The sequence below is a fragment of the Odocoileus virginianus genome, chromosome 31, assembly GCF_023699985.2.
Source record: "Odocoileus virginianus isolate 20LAN1187 ecotype Illinois chromosome 31, Ovbor_1.2, whole genome shotgun sequence".
Lineage (NCBI taxonomy): Eukaryota > Metazoa > Chordata > Mammalia > Artiodactyla > Cervidae > Odocoileus > Odocoileus virginianus.
In genome coordinates, this window is record NC_069704.1 from 29,390,558 (window position 1) to 29,414,881 (window position 24,324).

General features: G+C 40.5%; 1 protein-coding gene across 10 annotated transcripts in view; it reads right to left on the bottom strand.

The window, feature by feature from the left end:
* AOPEP (aminopeptidase O (putative)) overlaps positions 1 to 24,324 on the bottom strand; it is a 392,900-nt gene that overhangs the window by 66,424 nt on the left and 302,152 nt on the right. For all 10 annotated transcript variants that reach the window (XR_011484978.1, XR_011484979.1, XM_070459519.1 and 7 more), the window contains 2 exons: positions 11,956 to 12,018; positions 11,465 to 11,536 (listed from right to left, as the gene is read on the bottom strand). Coding sequence is in view for 8 of the 10 variants with exons in the window: in XM_070459519.1 (XP_070315620.1) it covers positions 11,465 to 11,536; positions 11,956 to 12,018 (135 nt within the window). In the remaining 2 variants the exon portion in view is untranslated. The remainder of the gene's footprint in view (positions 1 to 11,464; positions 11,537 to 11,955; positions 12,019 to 24,324) is intronic.

A 24,324-nucleotide genomic window follows, 5' to 3' on the forward strand; every position in this document is an offset into this window, starting at 1 on the left:
GCACAAAAAATGATTATACACTCATTTAAAGCGGAGCTTTGCTAGAACAGAAATCTTATCAACAGCCTGAAGAGCACTTTTGAGAGCTTCCTGTTTGGAACAAGAACAATGACAATTTATTCTACTATAGTGGACAAACTGAAGAGAGATGCAAATGAAACAGTAGATGAGTGCTGAGAAACAGGATTGGTCTTCTTGAACAAAGTCAAAAGATAAAGACAAAACGTAACAGACTTGTATGCCTATTATGCCTATATTTGCTGCAAACCGAAGAACAATTACAGGAAGAAATCAAGGCTGTTTACGGGTGTATGGCTTTTTTTTTTTTTTTTTGGTCTGTAAATAAATTTAAGAATGTTTTCCTGTCTCGTTATTGTAGAGAAGGGAAAAAACCCAAATGAATGGTGTCTATCCACATACCATTAGGTAGCAGTCTTTCACCATCTTATTTGACAAGGCGCTCTAAAACATATTAAGTACTTAGTAAACGCCAGCTGTTTTAGATAAGACACCTCACTTAACTCCCAAAAGACTCTGGCAAGACACCTATCTCCCTTTGACAGGATGAGAGGTGGTGGTGCAGTCAAAGGGGGCCACCATGGGAGTCAGGCCCGAGCCACTCAAGGTCTAAGGCCACCCAAGGTCTGCACACTGCAGGGAGGAGAGTTACCTCTCCAAGACACCAGCACCCCTCTGCAGAAAACAACTGGATTTTATCAGTCAAAATCCCAGAGACACAAGAACGGATTATTCCACAAGAATCAAAAGAAAGCAACAGCTAACAAGGCTACGCGGACAAAGAGGACCAGAGTCACAGGGAGACAGAGTGGGAACAAAAGTAGGTCACTACAACTGACACATGAGGACTCTAGGTTCAGTGACTCATTCGGGGAGCCTGGGTGAGACACTCAGATTTTCCACTGAATGCACTACTGCCTTCAGATCTGCAAAATGGAGGACAAAACCTTATTAGGATTATTTGGACACGTACAGATCCTCACCAGAAACAAAAGCCTTAAAGTATTAAAAAAAAGAACACATGGCTTAACACCCGTAAGAATGGCTAACATAAAAAAATCTGATGGTATCAACTGCTGATGAGCAGGCAGAGAAACTGGCTCCTGAGGACCATTACTGGTCCTCAAGACATTATGATACATAAAAGAAGCCAGATCCAAAAGACTCAAGTGCACATGATTCCATTTATATGACATTTTTAAAAAAGGCAAAGGTATTCAGACAGAAAGCAGACTAGTAGCTGCACAGGGTTACTGATAGCGGCTGACAATGAATGGACACGGGGGAACTTTCGGGGGACAGAAACCTGTTTTAACACTTAAGGTGGTGGTGGCTGTACAACTGTGTATGAGTGAGTTTCCTGGCATATAAAATATATACAACATGTAATTCAATAGAGTTGTTAAGAGAGAGAATCAGAATCACTATCTTCTGTTGTCTATGAGAGCACTCAGCATCTTTTACCTTTAATGTCAGGAATAAATGTAAAAGTGCATCTTTCAACACTTAAAACTAAAGCTTCTAAGTGCGAGAGTTAAGGAGAAAACATCAGAAACCAATCCGTATATGAATACAGTCCAGCAGTATGTTCTGTTTCTCTTCTGGATTCTCTCTGTTGTTCTACTTGAACATCTCACGCTATTCATGAATATCACGAATTTTTCTTGGACACCAAACAAAAATTGCCCCAGAAAATTAACAGAATGAGTGTTAGTACTTTCAGTTATACATGAAACCACATAAAATAACTACTGTTGCCTTTTCAGTGGATATGTCAGAAAAATCAAGACCTATACATGAGACCATTTCCCCCATTTTACATGGTTTCATTGGCATTAATTAGGAAAAGTTTAATTGCTTTCATATACATAAAATCTGAATCTCCACAGATGTATGATTTAGATTTTAATACTCAAAAAAACCAATGCGTATTTGATTTATAGAAGGATACATAAAATGATCAATGATTTGGATATATACTTCATGCCATTTTTGTGGCCCACCTGACAAGTTCGTTTGCTCTCATCATCAAAAAATAAAAGGGGAAAAGTAAATAAATAAAAGGAGTATATAACTGTCTTTAGAAATAATGTTAAAAAAAAAAAAGGTCATCTGCGGTGCTGAAAACACATGGGATACTTTCTGAGTAAAATAACATCCAAAAACCAACAAGAGGGGGAAACTCTGAAGACCTCTGGCAGTCCCCACCTGTAATATTCTCATTTTGCCTTGAAACCACACAGGAACGAAAAAAATTCAAAACTGAAAGACACAAGTCAAGTTCAGAGGTAGCCTAAGTTTGCTGCAGCACTTTGACTTGACATCAGCGAGTCAAAGAGAAGTACAGCTTCCCCTTGAACAATATGAGTTTCAACTGCACGTGGCCCACTTACATGTGGATATTCTCATTAATGAATACCACAGGACTACATGATCCATAAGCAGCTGAATCCAGGGGTGCGGAGGAACCTCAGATACGGGCACTCACGGCACGTTTTTCCTGGATTTCCCTCCAAGCTGTTCAAGGGTCAACGCTACTGACTTCACAGTTTCAGTAGGTTCTCATGAAAACAACCTGAATTTGGGGTACAGAAATTATGACATCCTCAACTCTACAATGCATCCAGAGTTGAATGAACTGGAACCAATATTTGTATCGCTTCATTAGCCTGGACAAGGCTTGTGGATAATGCAAATAACCCAAAGTGATACAACTTCCTTTCCTTGTGAGATCCAAATCACTCTGTATATATACCTGATGTTACCTCTGAAATGAGTTTGATTCAATTCTGCTTTCTTCCAGTTTTTTACATCTCAACAGTAAAATCTCTAAGGACTGTTTTCCATTCCCCTGTGCTCCCTACTCCTTACTAAGGGTTTTGCATGTTGTGGATATGCAATGAAATTAGTAAATAAATTAAGTAAATATAAAATTTAATAAGGAATGCATTACACAGAATCGGAGACAGTATTGCATTTCTAGCCTTGAGTTTCCAAATCATTCTGATTCATAAGTGTCAGCAGAATTTCTATGATGGGTTCCAGCCTTACTTCCAGAACATGGATGCATTTATTTTTTAAAATCACATATTCAAATAAAGACACTAACACTATTTACATGTATGTCAATCAAACCGTTATCTGTGCTTACAAATCAGGTAAAAGCATTAAAATGGATTCAGGTAATTCAATTACCCCATTTCCCACCATAACTTCCAGCCTGCATGTGTAAAGGGTTGCTTTATCAAAACAAGGCCCAGGAATGGAAACCCTTAGTCCAGGACAGCCTCAAGTAAAATGCAACATATACATACTCATGTCCTTGGTTTGTGCTACACTGGTTTGGATTTCTCACATGCTATTTTGTAAATGATCTTTGATATGTTGTGTGTTTTATCTCCCATGGCCAGAAATGACATCTCCTGTTTCTTTGGTATTTTCCAGCAGCTTCTTACACAAGGCCTTATATACAACAAATCTAAGAAAATATGCTGACTGATTAGATTCATTTAAGGTTTTCAGCTCTCTGAAGAATAGAGTCCATTTTTCCCTCTGTGTTGTTTTATGCACGTACAAATGAAAATTACATGAATCCAGAGTTTTTTGTGGGAAACTAACATATGAGAGGAATATGATGGGGATGGAATTTCTGAAGAGGTGTTTGCAAAAAGTAACAGTGCTTTTAGGCCAGTAGTTCTGCCCGAGTGGATCAGAGTGAGCTTATTTATCGCCACATACAGAAAGTAGACTTCCGAGTATCCACTTAGATTTCTCACAAATATGAAGCCAACTCAAATCCAACTGACTATAAAATGAAATACTCTAAAATTTTAAAGTTCCTGACAACAAGGGGCTTTAAAGAGTAAGAAGTAAAATAAATTTAAAGCACTTTACATACAGTATCTCATTTAGTCTTCAAATCCACTCTCTGAGCAAGCAAAAACAGTTGTCATTATTCTCATTTTACAGAAGAAGAAAATAAAGCTCAAAAGTGAGTGACAGTTGGGAAAATGGACTCACAATGAGATATATTAAATAAAACTTTTTGGAATTAAAAAAAAAATGTCTGGGCATCCAGGAGAAAAAGCAGGTCACTCTGATGAAAAGAAATGAGGCTAGTGTCAGACTTTATGCAAGACAATGGAGGGACATATTCAAGATACTTAAAATATGAGCCAAGGATTTTATGTTTAGTTGAACTGACCTTCATGTACAAAGAGTATAAACTTATAAACATATAAGAGCTCAGGAAATACTGCTGCCCCAAGCTCTTCCTGAGAAATCCACTACAGAACTAGCTTCAAAAAACCAAAATGACTAAAGATCAATATAAGAGTAGATGATAAGCATTAAACAGACTTATTTGCAGAATTAAAGCTAAGTGATTTTATAAAGGATACAGTATAATATGTAATGGCTACATGCTCTGACATTGTAGATATAATACAGCTATCACAAAGGGTAAAGGGGATGGGAAAATTACATGAAAAATACATTAGTTTGTTGACTGTGTTACAGGTATTTATCTGGAAACTGAAAGATAAAACACTTCAAGTCACAGGATGGAAGATAAAGAGGAGGGGGTGAGAAAAGGTTAATATCTAATTTTAGATATTAAATATTGCAGGAAATATTGCAGAGAAATCAATAAACACAAGCAAACAAAAGTGAACAAGAGGCAAAAATCTGTTATCATGTGAAAGTAACCATTAGAACAAAAACACAAGCCTTCCTAAATACCGAAAAAAGGACAAAAGAAAAAAATGTATCATAAAATGGTGAATATTAGTTTTATAATCAATACAAATTGGCTTAACTGGACAAAAATCAAGGATTTTCAGATAAAAGCAAAACTCAAGTGACAAACTTAAGGAGCACATAAGTAGGAGGCAGAGTTGGAGTCAGTGTCCGTCTTCCTGGCTTTGAGATTTTTATAGAAAAGACGAAAAAGATGACCCACAACTGATAGTAAAGCTCTACCGAATGTGCTTTAATGAAAAACCCTGTCATTAAAATTTCTTAATGCAGAAGCCAGGTAAGACTTTATATAAAGGTACCATTAGTGAGATTCATGCATCTAGTTGATTCAACAAATATTTGCTGGGGGTGTACATAATTAGGTCCTTTTCTAAGCACTGAAAACACAAGGCTTGAGTCTCATTTTTCCTTTATGCAGAGACCCAAAATATAAATGAAATATATGCTGGCTAGACTTAAAAACACATGCTAGCGTCGACCTCCTAAAGATTAATGGAAACAGTGACAGGCCCTAAACTACACTGACACCAGTAGGTGCTACTAAAACAATGCATCTTATTAGTGCCATATGATACCAGGCACAAACAGCAGTTCACTAAAATGCCTAATATGAGGAACGATTGCCAAGTAAAGCATTCTGTCACAGGAATGTAACTAATGCTTCCTATAAAACTAAAAGTCATGAAATTTTTCCCTGCCCGCCTTCCTTCTCTAGCCAAACTCTTATGTTTTATATTAAAATGGCTTTCATCTCTCATGGCATATAAGAGTTGATGGCTGCTGGCATCAAATCTGCTAAAATCAACACCAGTGTAATTATCTGCACACTTTCAAGTGTTTTCAAAATACATGCTGGTTGAGATTTTCCTAACTTTGAAATGTATGCTTTAAATGTTGGTGGTCTAGGACTGTCAATAGCCTGGGTTAAAAAGAATTTTAAAATCTTGCCCAAAGCATTCTCTTCTACAGCAATTATTCGACTTGTTTATAATTCATCTACCTTCACAAAGCGCTTGACGTAGTCTACAACATCCTCATATCATATTGCTATTTTGTGAACTACTTTAATGGTACATTTACATGAACTGATACATGCAAAGCACTTAAAAGAGTGCTTGACACATGACAAGTGTCAGCTATTATTATATTAATAGTTCCATTCAAAGGTTCTTTTTAAAATATGTGAATAAGTGCGTGAGGGTAAATGGATAACAATACTTTAAATTTTTCCTATCATGTCAGCTGAAAATGGGAAGGAATTTCAGTACACTCGGAATTCTCACTTTTTTTTTTTAAAAAGAACTGCAGAGTCTTAAAAAAAAAAATCTATGAAATAGATGAAAATGTAACGATACAAAATTATACAGGTCAGAATTCCTTCGTGAGGCTATCAAAAACACATTTTATCAGCAATTCTATCTTGATCCAGCCAAGGGGTAAAAAGAAAAACAACTAAGATCCTGTGAAACTAGGTCTAATCTGAGACCTGGGTACAGAATATTTCGTAAACTATGTAGGGATTTCTAGGGATTTACAGAGAAAAAAGGGAGACCCACGAAAAAGACTGAGTTTCAAATATTTCAGCAATATAACAAACTGCATATTAACAGTGCTGTAATTACCCTTTTGTTTGGTTTCTTTTTAATTATTTTTAATAAATTATTCTGCCTTCCCCCATCACTCAAGTAAGTTGTCATCCAAAGGCACAATCAGAGCCACGCAGGGCACAAAGGCACTCACTGATAGGGAGGGCGTCAGGGAGGGGCGGCTGGTGCCTCCAGAGCTGTGACTCACTCGAATCCTTAAAGCTTTTCTACGAGATCAAGTATCAATGAAGCTATTGTAAGAGATTACAGCTATATATATGTAGACTGGTTATGAATTCTCACAGGGCAAGAGCTTTTTTGAAAAAAGGAAAGGGCACCAATGCCTGGGAAACCACTCAGCATGAAGGCTGTCTCAATTACATAAGACTGGCTGCCGCACCTACCATTTTGCTAAATGTGAGTAGTTCCTATAAAGAAAAGAAGACCCTTTGGTTCGGCACTCCCTAAATTCATCTGCCACCATTCTGCCAAGCTTTGTATCCTAAGAGCTCCAGAGTCAAGCCTAACACAGTTGCCATCTGCTGTTACAGATCCAAGAAAGAACCAGATAATTTTTATTAGTCTTAAATACTGTTTTCCAGAAATCATAAACCAAATAGAAAACAGATCTTGGTCACAAAAGACAAACAGCAGTAAAGGACTTTATTAGTTTAAAATTTGTATGTACCTTTATCATGTTGAATATTTCAGTATCAGAATTGTAATAAAAACATTCTCCTAGAATGTGTAAAATTTTAAAAGGACCAATAAAAGTGGCAAAATGCCTAAACTAAGTTGGATTTAAAAAATGTTCTGTGAATTATTATCAAGTCTATCAAGGACTTCAGAATCAAGTGTGTGGAAAGAACAAGTGAAACAAAAGCAGAGTGAAAATGGTCCAGAATTTAGTATCACAAACAAAATAGTTCCAGTATTTTTCTCTGAAAGACTCAGAAAATTGAATTTATCACTTTTGGCTCCCACTAAAATGGCCACTGAATATTATAAACCCATTTTCATAACCATCTTCCTAGACTTTCATGTTTCACTTGATATTTCAAGGAAAATTTCACTAAAATTTAAACAACATTATGCACAAGGGTTATTATTTTTCAGGTTCTAGCAGAAAAGAATTAAGGTAACCTTACAGGGTACTTTAGTTGGAAACCATTTGTACCTAGTGCTTCCTATGACTACTCATAACAGAGACCAATCTCACCCTCGCCAAGACTCTTATTTGGAAACAAACTCACAGGAAGGAGTGCTTGTTAATAATAACAGCAAAGCTTAGTATTGTTGAATTTCCAATGTTTTGAAAGTATGCCAGTGAATACTTCTGACATCATGACCAGAAACGAGTATCTTAAAATTTGTTCCCTCTGTTATCAGATGTGCATAAAGTAGGAAGCATGCTTCCTTCAAATATGAAAACTGGAATTTTCCTTCTCTAAAAGAAAAATCATTAACATCATTCAGGTATTTTCTATGAATATATGATTTCATAAATTATTATTCTACAGTATATCCTAATCCTTGAAATACTGATAAAAGAAGTATCAAAAACATTGTATTATTTTACACATATATATTTATAAGAACTTTATATTAGTCGTCAATCTTTGAGTACAATGGATAATTGGCATTTATCTTTGAATTAAAGATAAAAGCAGGAAAAAAATGTGTGTTCTTTCAAAACCAATAGTCAACTGAATAAAATATATTAACATTATTTTAAAAAATATGCACTGTACAATTCACTGTTGGTATCACCACTGTTTAACCAGTCCTTTGCAGAGCAGGCTTATCCATTCATCCTAACTGTTCTTTGTATAGCTGTTCACGTCCCCTTGCCTTTCTGTTGCATAAACCATTCAAATTAAATAAAAGGAACTTGAAATAGTGAAAAAGGAAGAATATCAGAATGTTAAGGAGAAAAATACCTGAGGACTAAAAGCAAAAGAGAGGTGAGTTTTTAAACTGAAAATTAAGAAAACAAATAAACAAACAAAAATGTAAAGAAATTAAGTTACACCAGTGGACAAAAGAGCTAAAACATAAAGATAAAATAAAACGGAAACAAATGTCAGAGAACATAGGAGAAAATGCAGACAAAAAAAGCCTCATTTTCAGAAAGACAAGAAGTGAAAACCTGTTAGCTGGCACAGAAACACAGCAGAGCTACCTGGTGGGTGGGTGGGAAGGACGCGACACAGCAGTACAGGCCAAGAGAGCATCTGAAATCACTTCTGCAGTGGTACCTCTCACGCAAGCAGCTTACTTTATTTCATTATTCGTTATTTTAACCCACAGTTGAGCACGGGATAAGTTTGTTTTGCCTCTCCTTCTGAGTTCACTGCAAACCTCAATTAATATTTCAAGCTATACCAGGTTATGCCCACCACTTAGCACTTTCAAGATTTTAAGGAGGGAAAATAATTATTACTATAAAATTACATCCTTTAATGTTTAACTCCAGCCAAATGCCCATTTTTAAGACTCTGGCCTTGCACTGCTTTTTGTTTCCCTTCCCCAGGCAGGCCAGAAGACTGCTTTCCTCCAGTCAGGAAAAATGCTCTGACCTAGCATAGTTAAATACAGACCAGTCATCCCCCACGTTCATTCCTGGGGCTGAATCCTGCCTGAGGCCTGAAGATGCAAAGAGAGACTTAGCGGTTGGAGGAAAAGGGCAGCAGGGGGGGAGAGAAAGGGGCCAAGACCAAGTGGGCAAATAAAAGCGATAGCTAGATATTAAATGTCCAACCTACAGAAACAACTAAAACTCTTTCTCATTTTATGGTCACGTAAAATAAAAGGAGAAAAATTCTAATGTTATAGAAAAACAGTAAATGCATGAAAAAAATTGACTAATATTGCTTCTACCTGTGGCATGGTGAACATTGTAAAAACATAATTCAACTCCATGCTAAATTAACCACCTAGATTCCAATGAATAACAGGTTCAAATCCCAGCAAAAGGTTAACATAAGACCTAGGTTTGAATATTCAATACCACAGAATTTGATCTGTATTTTGGAATAGACACTCAGGCGATCAGAGGACACACCTCGGCTACCAGCTGCTGGACAGCTTCTGCGCCTTTCAGAACTCCTTCTAACGCCCTTGGTGGCTAGTCACACCCCCTTTCTCCCTGTCCTTGAAAATATCACATGCTTTGCCTCAGTGAGCTCCAAACTCTCTCCAAGATAGAGCAGAGGCCTAACAGTGGGCAAAGGGCTGAGTTGCTGTGCACAACCAGAAGGAAAAGCTGGAGACATTGATAATTAATACTCTCTTGCACAATTCTTAAACTCCCCCACTCCTGACCCCCCTCCCCCCACCTCCACCCTCAAAGCTAGTCAGCTTTAAGCTTCATTCCTTGAAAGGAAGCTCGGCATGACAGTCTCAACCCACTTCATTTTCATGTCCTCCTCAAAACTACTGCCCACAATTTCTAAGAAAAGTCAGAAGCACGTCCTCCCCATAAGCTCCAACACAATAGCCTCTCTCAAGGAGAAACGCTCAGTGAAGAACTCCAATTTTCTTGGAAGGCAAACTCCTCAGTCCCTAGCCTTCGCATACTCAGAGGGCAGTGGTCAGGTCACAGACGGGTGACAGTGGGTGTCACAGATATGGTTAGTTCAATTCAGATTTCGGTAGTGATGGTACCTGGTAATCCACAAAGGGTTTCCCTTCCTTTTATGCATGAAACATTGTGTGCTTGGATAATCTTACTTTGGGTTTAAAAAAATAATAGCTAAAAAATATTTTTTTAACCACTAAACGAGCCAATTTGTAGTTCTTTTTCCTTCTTTGGACATTTTATGATCTCATTCATCCATCACCTCACAAACATTTTTAAAAACACCTAGACCATGAAAAGTTAAACCAACACAACCTACCATAGCATGCTAAGGTACAGTCAGAAAACTCAAGCCAGTTCAAAACAACCACTTTTTCTATTACTGTTTAACTGAAGTGACATGTATGACTCTTTGTTTAAAAAGGGAAGGGCTTTTCACACACTGAATGTCTCCTTACAAATGACCACACTCCTAGGCCAGTTCTTTTTGTAATTCCCGCAGAAGCTGCCCTCGGTATCCTTAAATGCACTCTGAAACTTTGGTATCACCTTCATTATGATCTGCTTTGTGCACATTCTCGGACGCTACAATGCCCATACTAAGGCAACACATCACAGAAGTTGGCAGCAATGCTATCAGCAAGAATTTGGCTTCAGAGTCAGAAATGATTCATCATACATTCTAGCAGCAGAAAAACAACACACTGCTATTTTAATCCCTTGGTGCTTTCAAGAATCAAAAAACAGTAAAATAATTAAAGCAAAGCAACAAAAATCCTATCTGCTGCAATGTTTGTAAAAACATTCACTTTTAAGAGTTTTCAACAAAAGCACTCAGGAAATAACAGACTACTTACCTTATTTCATAATATTAACTACAATGACAAATCAAGTTCTAACTTAATACAATTTCAGGAGAAAACAGGTAGTCCAAACTTCTGCAAAGTAGCATACTGAAATTCTAAATATAGAAAAACAAATTTCTCATTTGCTTTAAGTAAACAAAATCCCTCCACTATTTCAAAAATAATACACTTCTTTCATCTTCTCTCTCCATTTTTGAGAGTACTCTATAGTCTAAATTAATGAGTGTGAGTGGTCTCTCTCAGGATCAAACAGAGAAATCTTATACTGTGGGTCATTTATTCACAGCACTCCCTGGTTTTTAGAGATATTATATCATAATAATATAATACCGTATACCATAATAAATGTTACTGGTGTAATGTAATAATGTAATGGAACTGGCTTTTTGTCTTGACGCTCTATTTAAAGAGCATGAAAGAAATCTGCATCCTGGGTCGTTTTCACTTCCTGAGAACAAAGTACGTTTATAATCACTAGGATTATCAATCAGTATTTCTATAGAACTATACCTGGGTAAATCTAAGGTTTACTGCAAATTTAATTAACTTAAAAAAAAAAAAAAGATGCTACCCCATTGTTGTGACCAAGTATTCGGGTGGCAGATGGGGAGACTGATCAAGAACTCCATCCAGTGCTCTCTTTCGGGGAACCCTACCTTCTCAAACACTTCTCTGTCCTTTCGTTTCCGTTTTCGGGGTCTCCGGTTCACTCGGACCCATTTCGCGACCTGAAGTTCAAACACCACAAGGCATTTTTAAACATAGGACGACAGGTCCCCAGGGCCGCCCCTCAGCGTGAGAGAAGAAACGATCGACGGCCTCACGGCGCAGCCTTCCTCGGCTTCACCTGGGGGAGCCACCGGCACCTTTAGGGCATCCAGAGGCCGCCTCAACGCTGCGGGCCCTCGGGTCTGCGGCGAGCCGAGGCCGTGACCTTCGCCCCGGCAGCTCCCTCCGTCACTAGCCCGCCTGGTCGCCCCCGCACCGGTGGGCGCAAGAACCCCCTGACGAGGGCCATCTTACCCACCGTTGTCGCGCGCCGCCGCCGCCGCCGCCGATCCCGGGCTCCGCGCCAGAGATGCAACGCGGGACCCACGGCCCGGGGAGGCAGGGAAGGGAGCGCGTGGACCGCGTCGCCAGCACTCACCTCGGCGCTCACTTGCTGCGCGAGCCCGCACTCCGCCCGGGCCTGGCGCTCCCTCTGCAGCGGCTGCGGGGGAAGGGGACAGAGTCAAGTTTATCTCGGGAGCCGCCCCAGCCTCCCTCCCCCGCGCCCCACCAACTCGGCGCGCTGACCCCCTACCTCGCCCGCAGTAGGTGAAGGTGAGAGCCGGGCGGCGGAGCCCGCGCTCAGAGCCGTCCGCCCCGCCGGCCCGGCGGAAAGCGGCGGGCGCTAGAGGCCCGCAACACCTAAGGCGCAGGGCGGGCGGCGGGCGGCGCGGGGCCCGGGCGGCGGCGCGGGCGGCGGGCGGGCGCTGGGCGGGGGCGGGGCCTGCCTTAAAGGTATAGGCGGCCGCGCCACCCTCCCCGCAGGTCGCCTCCGCCCCCACCCCCGCCGGCGTGCCGGCTATTTTATTGTTCTCTCCGCAAACATCTTTCTTCTCCGCGCGCGGGCCCGCGCCCTCCCTGGCGCTGGTCGACCCCGGCGTGCGCGCTTACCTTTCCAGTCCCCACCCATGCGGGACCTGGGGTACCCGCAAGAAGGCTTCTCGGCCGCGGTGGGAGCAGAAGTGCTACCCGCCGCCGGCCGGCGAAAGGGCTTAGCTGGAGAAGCGCCCTCACCGCCGCGGTCAGCCTGAATTCGCTCTGCGGGTCAGAAACCCAAGTCTTCAGATGGCCTTCACGGAGGGAGAGGAACTTTCCTAATGGAGTTTCCTCTGGGAATGAATTAGACGCCATTAAGTTGACGTTTTTCAGTGCCCCCTCCGGACTCCGGGAAGCAGGCAGGTGACCTCCTGGGGGAGAAGCCGCGAGCGCGTGAAAGGCAAACTCCGAGCTCTGCCCGCGCGTCGCGGGAGCTAATGCGCTCTCGTTGAGCGCGGCCGGCGGGGCACTCGCCCGGCCTTTGGACTCCCCCCCTCCCCCACAAAGCGACTAGTAGAATTTAAGAAGGGGACAATACCTTTTCAAAAAAGGGGTAAAGTTTCCACTTGGTTTATAAAAGTGTACGATACCCTCATTTTTTTCCGCCGACCCCCCAAAAGGCTTTCTTTCCATCCTCAGCAGCTGAGCCAGCCTGGGGGGTTCAGTGCTTGGGGAGAACAGTCGGGTCGCACCCGCGTTTGCTGATCTTGGCCATTCCTTTAACTTTATCGCATTTCTCTAAAGAAAATCTCTCTTGCCCTCTCTTTATTGCTACGCCATCCTTCTTTCAAGATCAAAAGCTTTAGATCAAAGCCAAGATCAAACTCACTACTTTAAATAGAAGCAACTTTGCCATGGAGTATTTTACACAAAGGGGAGCTACTTAATGGAGACATCAGAGTAGAAAACTTCATTTTATCCCTTCATCCCATATTCATAACTGAACTACTTAAAATTACACTGATGATGCATTTCTGTTTCCTAAAACAAACAGCAGTTCTGCTCAAATGGGAGATTCTTGACTTGTGTATGTGTTTCCCGGAATTAAAAAAAAAGAGAAAAGAAAAGCCTATAGAGCGTTAAATCGATATATTAACCATTATTGGCTAAGTGCTATGAAATGCATGCTCATTTGCTAAAGATTTTTCAAAGTGTTATCGAATCTTTTTATACATGATGTACAACCATCACATACAATTTTTGTACTGTAAAAGAAATGCACAAAAATAACAGCTTGCAAGTCTCAAATGCACATACATAGGCAGGTAAAAATTACAAGTGATAAAGTGGATTATGTAATTGTAGAGCTGCTTAATTTTAAATGGAAATAAAACTTTGAACTATGTAAGCTTTCATGCTACTAAAAACAGTTCCAGAATCAATAGAAATCTATCACCGACCGACATTTCCCTCTACCCAGTAGAAGTTTTTTCCTTGGGAATTCACTGTCCCTAAAAACCCTGATACAAGCAGTTCAATATTGATGTACAGTGCCATGCTTAAATGAACCTTTCTTAAGTGTCCTCTTGGTTGATTTAGCAACAATTAAAAAATATGCAGTCTTAGAAGAAACAAAGCCAAAGTAAATTCCAACAATTCAGCAGCAGGAAGAAAGGTAACTATTGCAAATTAAACCTCATACATACTTGTATAAAAATTTGCTGTTACAGCTGGGTAGTTAGTACTTAAAAGCCTTCTCCCCTTATAATTTTCATCTGGTTGTGGTCTCAAATACACACACACATGATCATTCCTCATTCTAAAAATCCCACTGAGCCACTGGAAAGATCTTAGGAACTGAGACCTGGGAACACCGGCTTGCTGCCATTGACAGTCTCCTTTAAACTTCCTAGCACCCAGTTCACAGAGAACCTAACAGTTTCTTGCACAAGCTGAGCAAAAACAAACATCCTACTGTTACCCTGCTCTCCTAGGACTTTGAGTGGGTAGCAACACCTGTGATGCATTCTAAGTGCCTACTCGCTTGACTCCTTCTTTGTCCTCTTGCCCCCCAAACCCAATCCATCCTCAGCAAAGAAACCAGAATGATACTTACAAAGGTAGTTCAAATGGTATCTTCTTTGCCTGTCTGGCTCCTACTTATTCTCCAGTTCTAGGCTTAAGCAACACTTCTCCAGAAAGGTCTTTCCTTACTCCCCAATCCAAATTATGTCATCCTGCTATTTTTCTATTAGATCCTATTTATTTCCTTTAAAGTAATTATCTTTTATGGATATTTACAATTTTTTATTAAGAGACTTTATTTTTTAGGAAAATCAGAAAGATTTGTGCAGATATCACAAAGTTCCTGTATGCAAACATAACTCACAATTTCCTTTATTATTAGTATCTGACATCAGTGAGAGAATTTGTTACAGTTAATGAACCAATTTTTGATACATTATTAAGTAAAGTCTAGGGAATGGCAATCCACTCCAGTATTCTTGCCTGGAGAATCCCATGGACAGAGGAGCCTGGCAGGCTACAGTTCATGGGGTCACAAAGAGTCGGACACGACTGAACAACTAACACTACTATAGTTTACATTAGAATTCACTCCTGTACAGTACAGTTCTATTATAACAATTTTTATTAATTTATTGAATGTCTGTTTCCCTGATTGGATTTCAATGTCCAGGAAGAAAGAGATCTGTCTCTTCTATTACTGATCTTTATCTAGTCACTAAAAATACTGCCTGGCACATAGTAGAAAAATGCTCAATAAATGTATTAAGTGAATGGAAATTCTCCAGGCCAGAATACTGGAGTGGGTAGCCTTTCCCTCCTCCAGGGGATCTTCTCAACCCAGGGATCAAACCCAGGTCTCCCAAATTGCAGGCGAATTCTTTACCAACTGAGCTATCAAGGAAGTTCTACTACAGTTCTACTATAACAATTTTTACTAATTTATCAAACGTCTGTTTCCCTGATTGGATTTCAATGTCCAGTGTAGGAATAAATGACTGAATAAATGGCATATGAAATTTCATGGGGGAGAATGTTAAGATAAAGATCTTTCTAATTAAGTCCTTTTTGTTTCTCTACTAAAATATCTTATTTTGTAAAGAGCACAGAATCATGCATTTTTAAAAAGGAGACACCATGGGACATCAATTACATTGCCAGGGTATTTCTAAAATGATGCTTTAAAAAAATACAAATGGGAAATAAAAGTTTTGAGTTCCCTCATATATTAATCACTAAAGTTGTATCCCAAAATGGAGGTAGGAACTGAATTTAATCTTGAATGAAATATTAACATATTTCATGACAGTGGAAAAATATTAATTCTTTTTGATCATGTTTAATATAACCTCAACACATTTCTTCTTTTGTCCACCTAAACCTACCTTGCTTCATGAGCAGGTCCTAGGGAAGGTAGGATGTGGAGAAACTTGAAGACTGTTTTTAAAAATTTAAATTCTTGTAGTTGAGGATGAATGCTCTAATAATTATCTTTGAAAATGTGGTGAAAGTACTTTAAAGCTATCTTTTAAAAATGAATGTTTTCTGTTTGAATTACATTTTTAAAGATTATTTGTCTAGTAGAGATGCAAGTTTTGAAAAAACTTGTTTTCTGAAACTCTCTTGTCAAAGCAGTTTATAATAGCTGAAGACAATTTCAGGAGCTGAGAAAAATGCCATTGCTTTAAAATAAAAGCATTAGTTAACCTAATGGCTGGGGATTACTTTCGGAAGGAAACCCTTTTTTTGTTTTCTCCTTTTTTTTTAGTTGAGAGGAAACGATTCCTTTCAATGGAAAATGACAGTGATAACGTTTCATGTCGTTAATATGGACATGTGCTTCTGCCTTGTGAGGTGCAGTCCAGATGAATGAGGAGCAGCATGCCCTCCTAGGCAAGCAGAAGGCGGAGAGGGCAAACCAGGGGAGCCCTTTAATTAAACCAAATAGCTTCAGACTGCAGATTACACTCCCATGGGCACTACCCCACACTCCCATCCACTAGAAGTCAAAGGGCCTTTTAGCACCAAACAAGGGAGAAAGGTCCAGAAGCTTTTGCTGGCTACAGAAGGACCCTACAGGTCAACATATACTCAGGGTAAATTAAAAGGTAAGAGACTACACATGTTTGGAAATAAAATCAAGGTTAGTTTAAGTTGCAAATAATGACAAGCAAGGATTAGGGGCTAAGTTATCCAATGTTTATGTCTTTAAATTTTGCTCTGTCATTTTAAAATGTAACATTCCTTTATGATACCTTTTTTTAAATTTGACTGCTTGACTTTAGAAAAATTATAATCTGTATTATTGCCTGTTTTGTCCCTGTGTTAGAACGAATGCCTAATTTCTTTCTGAAGAGGACTGCCAAATGAACTTCTCAGTGGAAGTCCTTATAAAGCATAGTTTTCAAAAGAGGAAAGCTATCCCAAAAGTGCTTTGCAGTAACCTGGCTAACAGAATCTCTTCCTCTTAGTAACCATATTCCTGAATTCACTGTTGCTCAGAAGCTTCTACAAGCTTGTCTGAGGAAGCATACTCAGTTCTTCCATTTCTTGATCCTCTCTAAATGAAGCATTAGCTATCAACTATTGGCTCCCCAAAGAAAAATATACCACGGTGCACAGCCCCCTCCCAAACCAATGGTCAGGAGGTTCACAGAGTTGGCTGAAACCCAAACTCTGACCCAGGATGGTCTGAGATTTTCTTAGGTGAAGGCAGACCACCACACTGTTGGCATGGGATGCATCATCCTGGTGCTGTGTGAAATTCCTCTTACTGCATTGTGTTCTGGGAAGAAGCCATCAACCTTTATTGAGGTGCATTATAAAATAAAGCCCATAAAATCCATCATAGTGTTTATTGTAAGGATGGTTTTAAAGGGTTGTTTATTACATTAAATGGTAATTTTCTGTGAGGACCCACAGGAAAAACTTCTCCATAGTATCAACAACAGGAATAGTTGGACTTAGGCAACTGGTTTGGTTTACCTCATGAATACTACAAATTTATCCCTTTCCCTTCTTCTAGAAAGCTCTGTGACCCAACTTTAAGGTAGACATAGGAACTTCAGGGGATACATATTGTATGCTAATAAAAGTTCTGGCCCCCGTATTATTTTCCTAACATTATTTTCATCTTGCTTCAGTTTTCTTACTTTAACTTATTTTTATCATTTTATATTTTGCTTTCCAAGAGTTTGCTTACTTCTGTTCTGGACAAGAAGGAATATAAATAAATAAAATATTGGGGGGTTATTTTTATTTCTTTAACTTTCTTTTTCTTTTCTGGAGGGAGAAAGGGGGGGGTCTGAAAAAAATTTTATGGTTCTAATATTTTGCTCCATTAACAACATTTAGCAGTGAATTAAGTATAGAACGTAAGGACATATGATTAACCCTACTTATAAAAATTGAGGGAAAGAACTGTTAAAAAAATAAAGCCAAAAATAAATATACTATACAAACATCACAGAGGACTGATATAAAAAATGTTAACCAACCAAGTATTTTATCACTTTTGACAGATATCAAGACCAGAGGAACATAGAGACCAGTTAGTCATTTAACAAACGTATGGAGTTTGCCTACTGCAAAACATAACACTGGACTTTGTGAATACAAAGATGAATAAGACTCCACCCTGTTCTCAGGAGACTAGTGTGACCAGGCAGTAAGGCGACATGGTATAAGCGCCCAGACAGCCTGTCTGGGTTTGAATCCAGACTCTGCCACATATTAGCTGTATGACCTCTTTAAGCCTCTTTCTCATAGAGTTGAGAAGATCAAATGACATGCAATGTGCTTACCAGAGGAGGCAGTTGTTACTTATCAAAGTCTAGACTACTGGAAGTAAGAAGCAACACAACATCACTAAAAGCTGGGGGAAAGTGACCTGAAGACAAAAAAAAAACAGTGCTGAAGTATTACATGTACCAGAGACCACAGAACCTCAGATGTGGTAGAAAGAACCATCGCAGTCAAGTTTGTACAGGATTAAGTTTGCAAAGCGCTTCCACACACAGACTGTTCTGTTTCTCACACTGGCCCATCTTCAGGATGAAGAGAACGAGTCTTCAGGAAGTGTAAGGCCTTTAGTATCTGACATTGTGTGGCCTTAGATCTCCTGCATGGAAATGTAGTGTTCTTTCTATGCCAGCAGGAGACCTCAGGGAACATCTTGCCTGACTTTATGTGCTTATGTATGTGTGATTAGTTGTTCAGTTGTGCCTGACTCTTTGCAACCCCATGGACTGCAGCCCTCCAGTTTCCTCTGTCCATGGGGATTCTCCAGGCAAAAATACTGGAGTGGGTTTGCCATGCCTTCCTCCCCGGGATCTTCCCAACCCAGGGATCGAACTCAGGTCTCCCACATTGCAGGCAGATTCTTTACCAGCTGAGCCACAAGGGAAGAATTCTCTGCTTATTAGAGAATAAACCACAAATAAAACATATAGATTAAAACACAGCCTGTAAAATATAATCCTATTCCATAAAGGTCTCTTGGAACAGACATTATAGAAAACAGATAGTATATTGCCCTCAGTATACATGTATGACTGCAATTCTTTACAGGTGCTTAACCTTCATGGCTGTGAGGATCACAATAAACTGTGGACAACTCTTCAAGACATGGGAATACCAGACCACCTGACCTGCCTCCTGAGAAATACGTATGCAGGTCAAGAAGCAACAGAACTGGACATGGAACAACAGACTGGTTCCAAATAGGAAAAGGAGTACATCAAGGCTGTATATTATCACCCTGCTTATTTAACTTCTATGCAGAGTGCATCATGAGAAACGCTGGGCTGGATGAAGCACAAGCTGGAATCAAGATTGCCAGGAGAGATATCAATAACCTTAGATATGCAGATGACACCACCCTAATGGCAGAAAGTGAAGAACTAAACAGCCTCTTGATGAAAGTGAAAGAGGAGAGTGAAAAAGTTGGCTTAAAACTTAACATTCAGAAAACTAAGATCATGGCATCCAGTCCCATCACTTCATGGCAAATAGATGGGGAAACAGTGGAAACAGTAGCAGACTTTATTTTTTGGGGCTCCAAACTCACTGCAGATGGTGACTATAGCCATGAAATTAAAAGACGCTTACTCCTTGGAAGGAAAGTTATGACCAACCTAGACAGCATATTAAAAAGCAAAGACATTACTTTGTGACAAAGGTCCATCTAGTCAAGGCTATGGTTTTTCCAGTAGTCATGTATGGATGTGAGAGTTGGACTATAATGAAAGCTGAGTACTAAAGAATTGATGATTTTGGACTGTGGTGTTGGAGAAGACTCTTGAGAGTTCCTTGGACTGCAAGGAGATCCAATCAGTTCATCCTAAAGGAAATCAGCCCTGAGTGTTCATTGGATGCTGAAGCTGAAACTCCAGTACTTTGGCCACCTGATTGAAAGACCTGGCTCATTTGCAAAGACCCTGATGCTGGAAAAGATTGAAGGTGGGAGGAGAAGGGGACAACAGAGGATGAGATGGTTGGATGGCACTGCCGACTCAATGGACATGAGTTTGAGTAAACTCTGGCAGTTGGTGATGGACAGGGAGGCCTGGCATGCTGTAGTCCATAGGGTCGCAAAGAGTCGGACACGACTGAGCGACTGAACTGAACTAAACTGGACATTCTTGCACACAATAATCTTAAAGAGTTTCACAGGTGAAATATAAAATTATGTAGGGGTGGTATCAGATCAATGTTTACCAACTCCTGACTGCTCATTAGAATCACCAGGACAGTTTACAAAGCCTAATGCCCAGGAGGCACTCCAGATCACTGTGAAAGTGGGCCCCCCCGGCACACAAGCCCCCTCCCTCACCGGGATTCCAATGTGTAACCTATGCTGAGAACCACTGGTTTGGATCATTTTAATGATGACCCATCTCTAATAAGTTACCATGAAGAAATTCCAGGTGTTTGGGAGACATCTAAATTTCAAGGTCAATGCCACAGAGGATAGCCACCTATTGTGTTCTATTACAATGAGTCCCTTTGGGCAGATGGCAAACACATAGCTGGACAGGATGGGCTGTCTGGCTGACCCAGGGTAACATTTCCTGTAGCTTACTCTTAGGAGTAAACTTCGGGGCAAGATTAGTTAAGCACATGTGTGCGTGCATGTGCGCGCACACAAACACACACACACACACACACACACACAGTACACACAAGCATTAAAAAGAAGATCTCAACAGTACCCCAAAGAAATGCAAAAATGGATGGATATTTGACATTTTAATTTTTTCCAGGTTCCTCATTAATACGATTCTGGATCCTGACTGAAAACAGCATAGGTCCTCATCTTCAGGGACCCTGATTTCAGGGCTGACCTGGAATTCTGTACATATGAGGTGGTATGTTTCCCACGCATCCCCTGTGAACAATGTTCTGATCATGTTGATGGCTGCCACCCATTCCCTTGAAATGTGTAAGTATTTGGAATATTGTTGCATAGGATTTGAGGATAGTGGAAAAGACCAGTGGAAGAGACCTTTTTGCTGTGTGCAAAAACTATTTCACACAGGAGGAAACCCAGGTAGCCTTCCTTGAGCCTCAGGCACCATGCTTTAACCAAATGGACTTCCTTGTTTAGGAAAGACACACTACATTGATATTACAGGAAAACTATTCTGGAAAAATGCTTTATCGGTTATTATTTATTTAGGCTCTGCCACGTGGCTTACGGGATCTTACAGATCTTACAGCTCCTCAACCACGGACTGAACCCAGGCTCCAGCAGTCCAAGTGCCAAGTCCTAACCATTGGGAGGGCCAGGGAATTCCCATGATACCAGCTACTCATTTAAAACACAAACATATATGTTAATACTTCACTAGTTTGAAAAGCAAACACTCATGTCTAGGTCCCTTTGGCTACTCCCTTAAATGGAATGGGCGTGGTATCTCTAAGTGCGGGCGCATGGAGTGCCATGCTTCTTAGACTCTGTGGCCCTTGGCATGTCTGTTTTTCTTTTGCCAATATTTCTATTTTTAAAAATCTTGCCCAACTAACTAATAAAAATGAAAAAAAAAAAAAAGAAAGAAAGAAAAAAAAAAAATCTTGGCACTCAGACTGGGTTGCCTATCATCTGGCCTCCCAAAGGAACCCAATGAAGTCACAATTTGCAAATGACAGGAATGGGCCTAAATCATCCTACCTTTATTAAGAAGTAGGAAACACACACACACACACACACACACACACACACACACACACACACGGGAGAGTAAAATCCATCACAATTTGGGAGGTGGGGTGCCTGTCCCAAATGTAAATAATACATGAGAAAAAGCTATTTTCCACAATGTTTGTTCACCAAACATTTAGATCCATCTAAGAGATGTTCTGGAAAAATAATGGGAGGGGCCAGAATTAATTGGCTGCTAATCTCTTTACTTTTTATAGGATGTTTCCTCCAGCGGTGGATTAAATCAATATTTAATGCTACACAGGCCCAGCTGTGTCCATATTAGGAAAGCCCCAGCTCACAGCTCTCTGTCTTTCTCTCGCCCTCCCTCCCTGGGCCCTGCTTCCACCCCCTGCATGTGTAGGTGGGAGAGTAGGAGCCGGGGAATGTGAACTTGATCCAGCATTGATCAGCCAAGCAGCAAACTCGCATTGTTCTTTAGATACCAAACATAAATTCTTTCTAGTAGGGATAAACCCAGCTATTCTGCACACAACACAGCTTTTGTGCCCAGTAGTATGAGATGGAAAAGAACCACAAAGAACATTGGAGCGTTATTAGACTCATCATAAACATCTCCTAATACACAGAATTAAAAAAATCCACCCAGCTCATTTATATTCATATTAATAGTGGGTATGTTAGAATCTCTTAAACCTAACAACCTTGTGGTCATTTGATTGTTTTTATAATGGATTTCAATTTACACTTTATTTTTTTTTCCAGTTTACAGTTTAAATACTATGGTCTATTTTAGCTTTGCCTTCTATTTGAGCACTTCTTATTTTACTGCCTTGCTCTCAGGTTCAAGGGCACTGGATCATGCAAATATACAACCAAATATGCTATTGCTATTTTTTGGTGCTGGCTTGTGAATGTGGCCTAAGTATTTCTGTACAAAGCCATGTGTAACGGGAAGTACACTGTTGAGAATTTAGACTCCTCCAATGGGTGCATCCATTCCTGCCATCTCTATGGCATACAACCCCTATAAAACAGAGATGATGCCATCTGCCTTGCAGAGCTGTGTTGAGAACGCAATGAGATGGTGAAGTCAACAAATAGACCAGTTAACACTAATTCCTTCCCTCTTTCCCCTCAGAAATGAAAACCCGTCTGGTATTTTGAACCTAAGTGGTGGCTCAGACAATCAAGAATCCACCTGCAGTGCGGGAGACCTGGGTTTGATCCCTGGGTTGGGAAGATCCCCTGGAGGAGGGAAAGGCTACCCACTCCACTATTCTTGCCTGGAGAATCCCCATGGACAGAGGAGCCTGGGGACTGCAGTCTATGGGGTCACAAAGAATCGGACATGACTAGCGACTAAGCACAGCACAGCACACAACCTTTCAGAGATCTCAAAATAACCGAGTTCTGACAGCCTAGTAAAAAGGCTCCTTCGACCACCACACAGACACGATACCGCTGGACAAGCCTGAGAGATGGGACCCATCTCAGCCACCGCAGACTAGGGCCTGTCCCTTCCCAAAGGACTGGTGGAGGCGATGGAGCAAGTTCTCTCTCTCGTATGCCTGATTCTCCAGATCATTCTGTTTCTGACCCCGCCTCACTTAAAACAATAAGCCTGCTGTTGTTATAGGAAGACTGTAAAGTGCAATTTGATGTTTCTACATTCTTCTCTGAAGATACCAGCCTGACCAGGTGCTAGATGCGAAAACATCTTTAAATCCTAATAGCAGCGACATACATTTAAAACCAACAATAATATGATAATTAAGAACTTGGGCTTTTAAGTTAGACAGATTTCCTTTTCCTTACCCATAACGTGCGTGTAATAATGATGTCAACAAGGTTGACATCCGGTGAGAGAGCTATGACTAGAAGCATACAGCAATTGTATATACTATGTATAAGAAACTGAGCATCGTACTCAATAAAATGCACGGACTCAATAAAATGATAGCCCTTTTTTCATTCTGGATATTCTAATACATAAAATAATATACCCCAGTGTTCTGGGGGGAGGGGAGAAGGATTAAATAAAAAATACTCTTCTACAGGGAGCTCAGACGGTAAAGAATCTGCCTGCAATGCGGGAGACCTGGGTTCGATCCTTGGGTTGGGAAGATTCCCTGGAGAAGGGAATGGCTACCCACGTCAGTACTCTGGCCTGGAGAATTCCATGGACAGAGGAACCTGGCGGGCTACAGTCCATGGGGTCACAAAGAGTTGGATATGACTAAGTGACTTTCACTCTCACAGGGAGTTATACAACCTATACATTCTTTGATTTACCCACTACAGTTTAATTCACTAAAAGTATTTACGCCAAAACCAGGAAGACATCTCTCAATCACAAAATCAATGCAGTAACAGAAATACAATTTGGGGAGGAGAGAACCAGTAAGAACTCAGGAGAAGTCAACTTTGTAATAAATACAACCAAGAAGAGTCTTAAAGAGAATGTGTCTATGGTTGGCCACATGGGATATGAACCTTCAGCATGCACAGCTGAGGGGAGAGGGAGCAAGCAGAGAGGCAAGAGGAGATGGAGTCCTTGGAACAGAGGCGGAAGGAGCCCTGGACCTGGGGAGCGACTTCCCTGCAGGGCAGTGGGCAGCAGGGTTGAAGGGACTCTCTCCAGGCTGGCCTCATTGTCACTTGCTGCCCTGAAGTCTCTGTCCCCCATTCTGATGTCTTGATTCTGAACTACCTCCCATGCATTTTCACGCCAATAAAGTTGCTGAAATTAAGAACTGAATGGTGACTCTTTGCGGCATAAATAATGTCATCTTATAAAGCTGG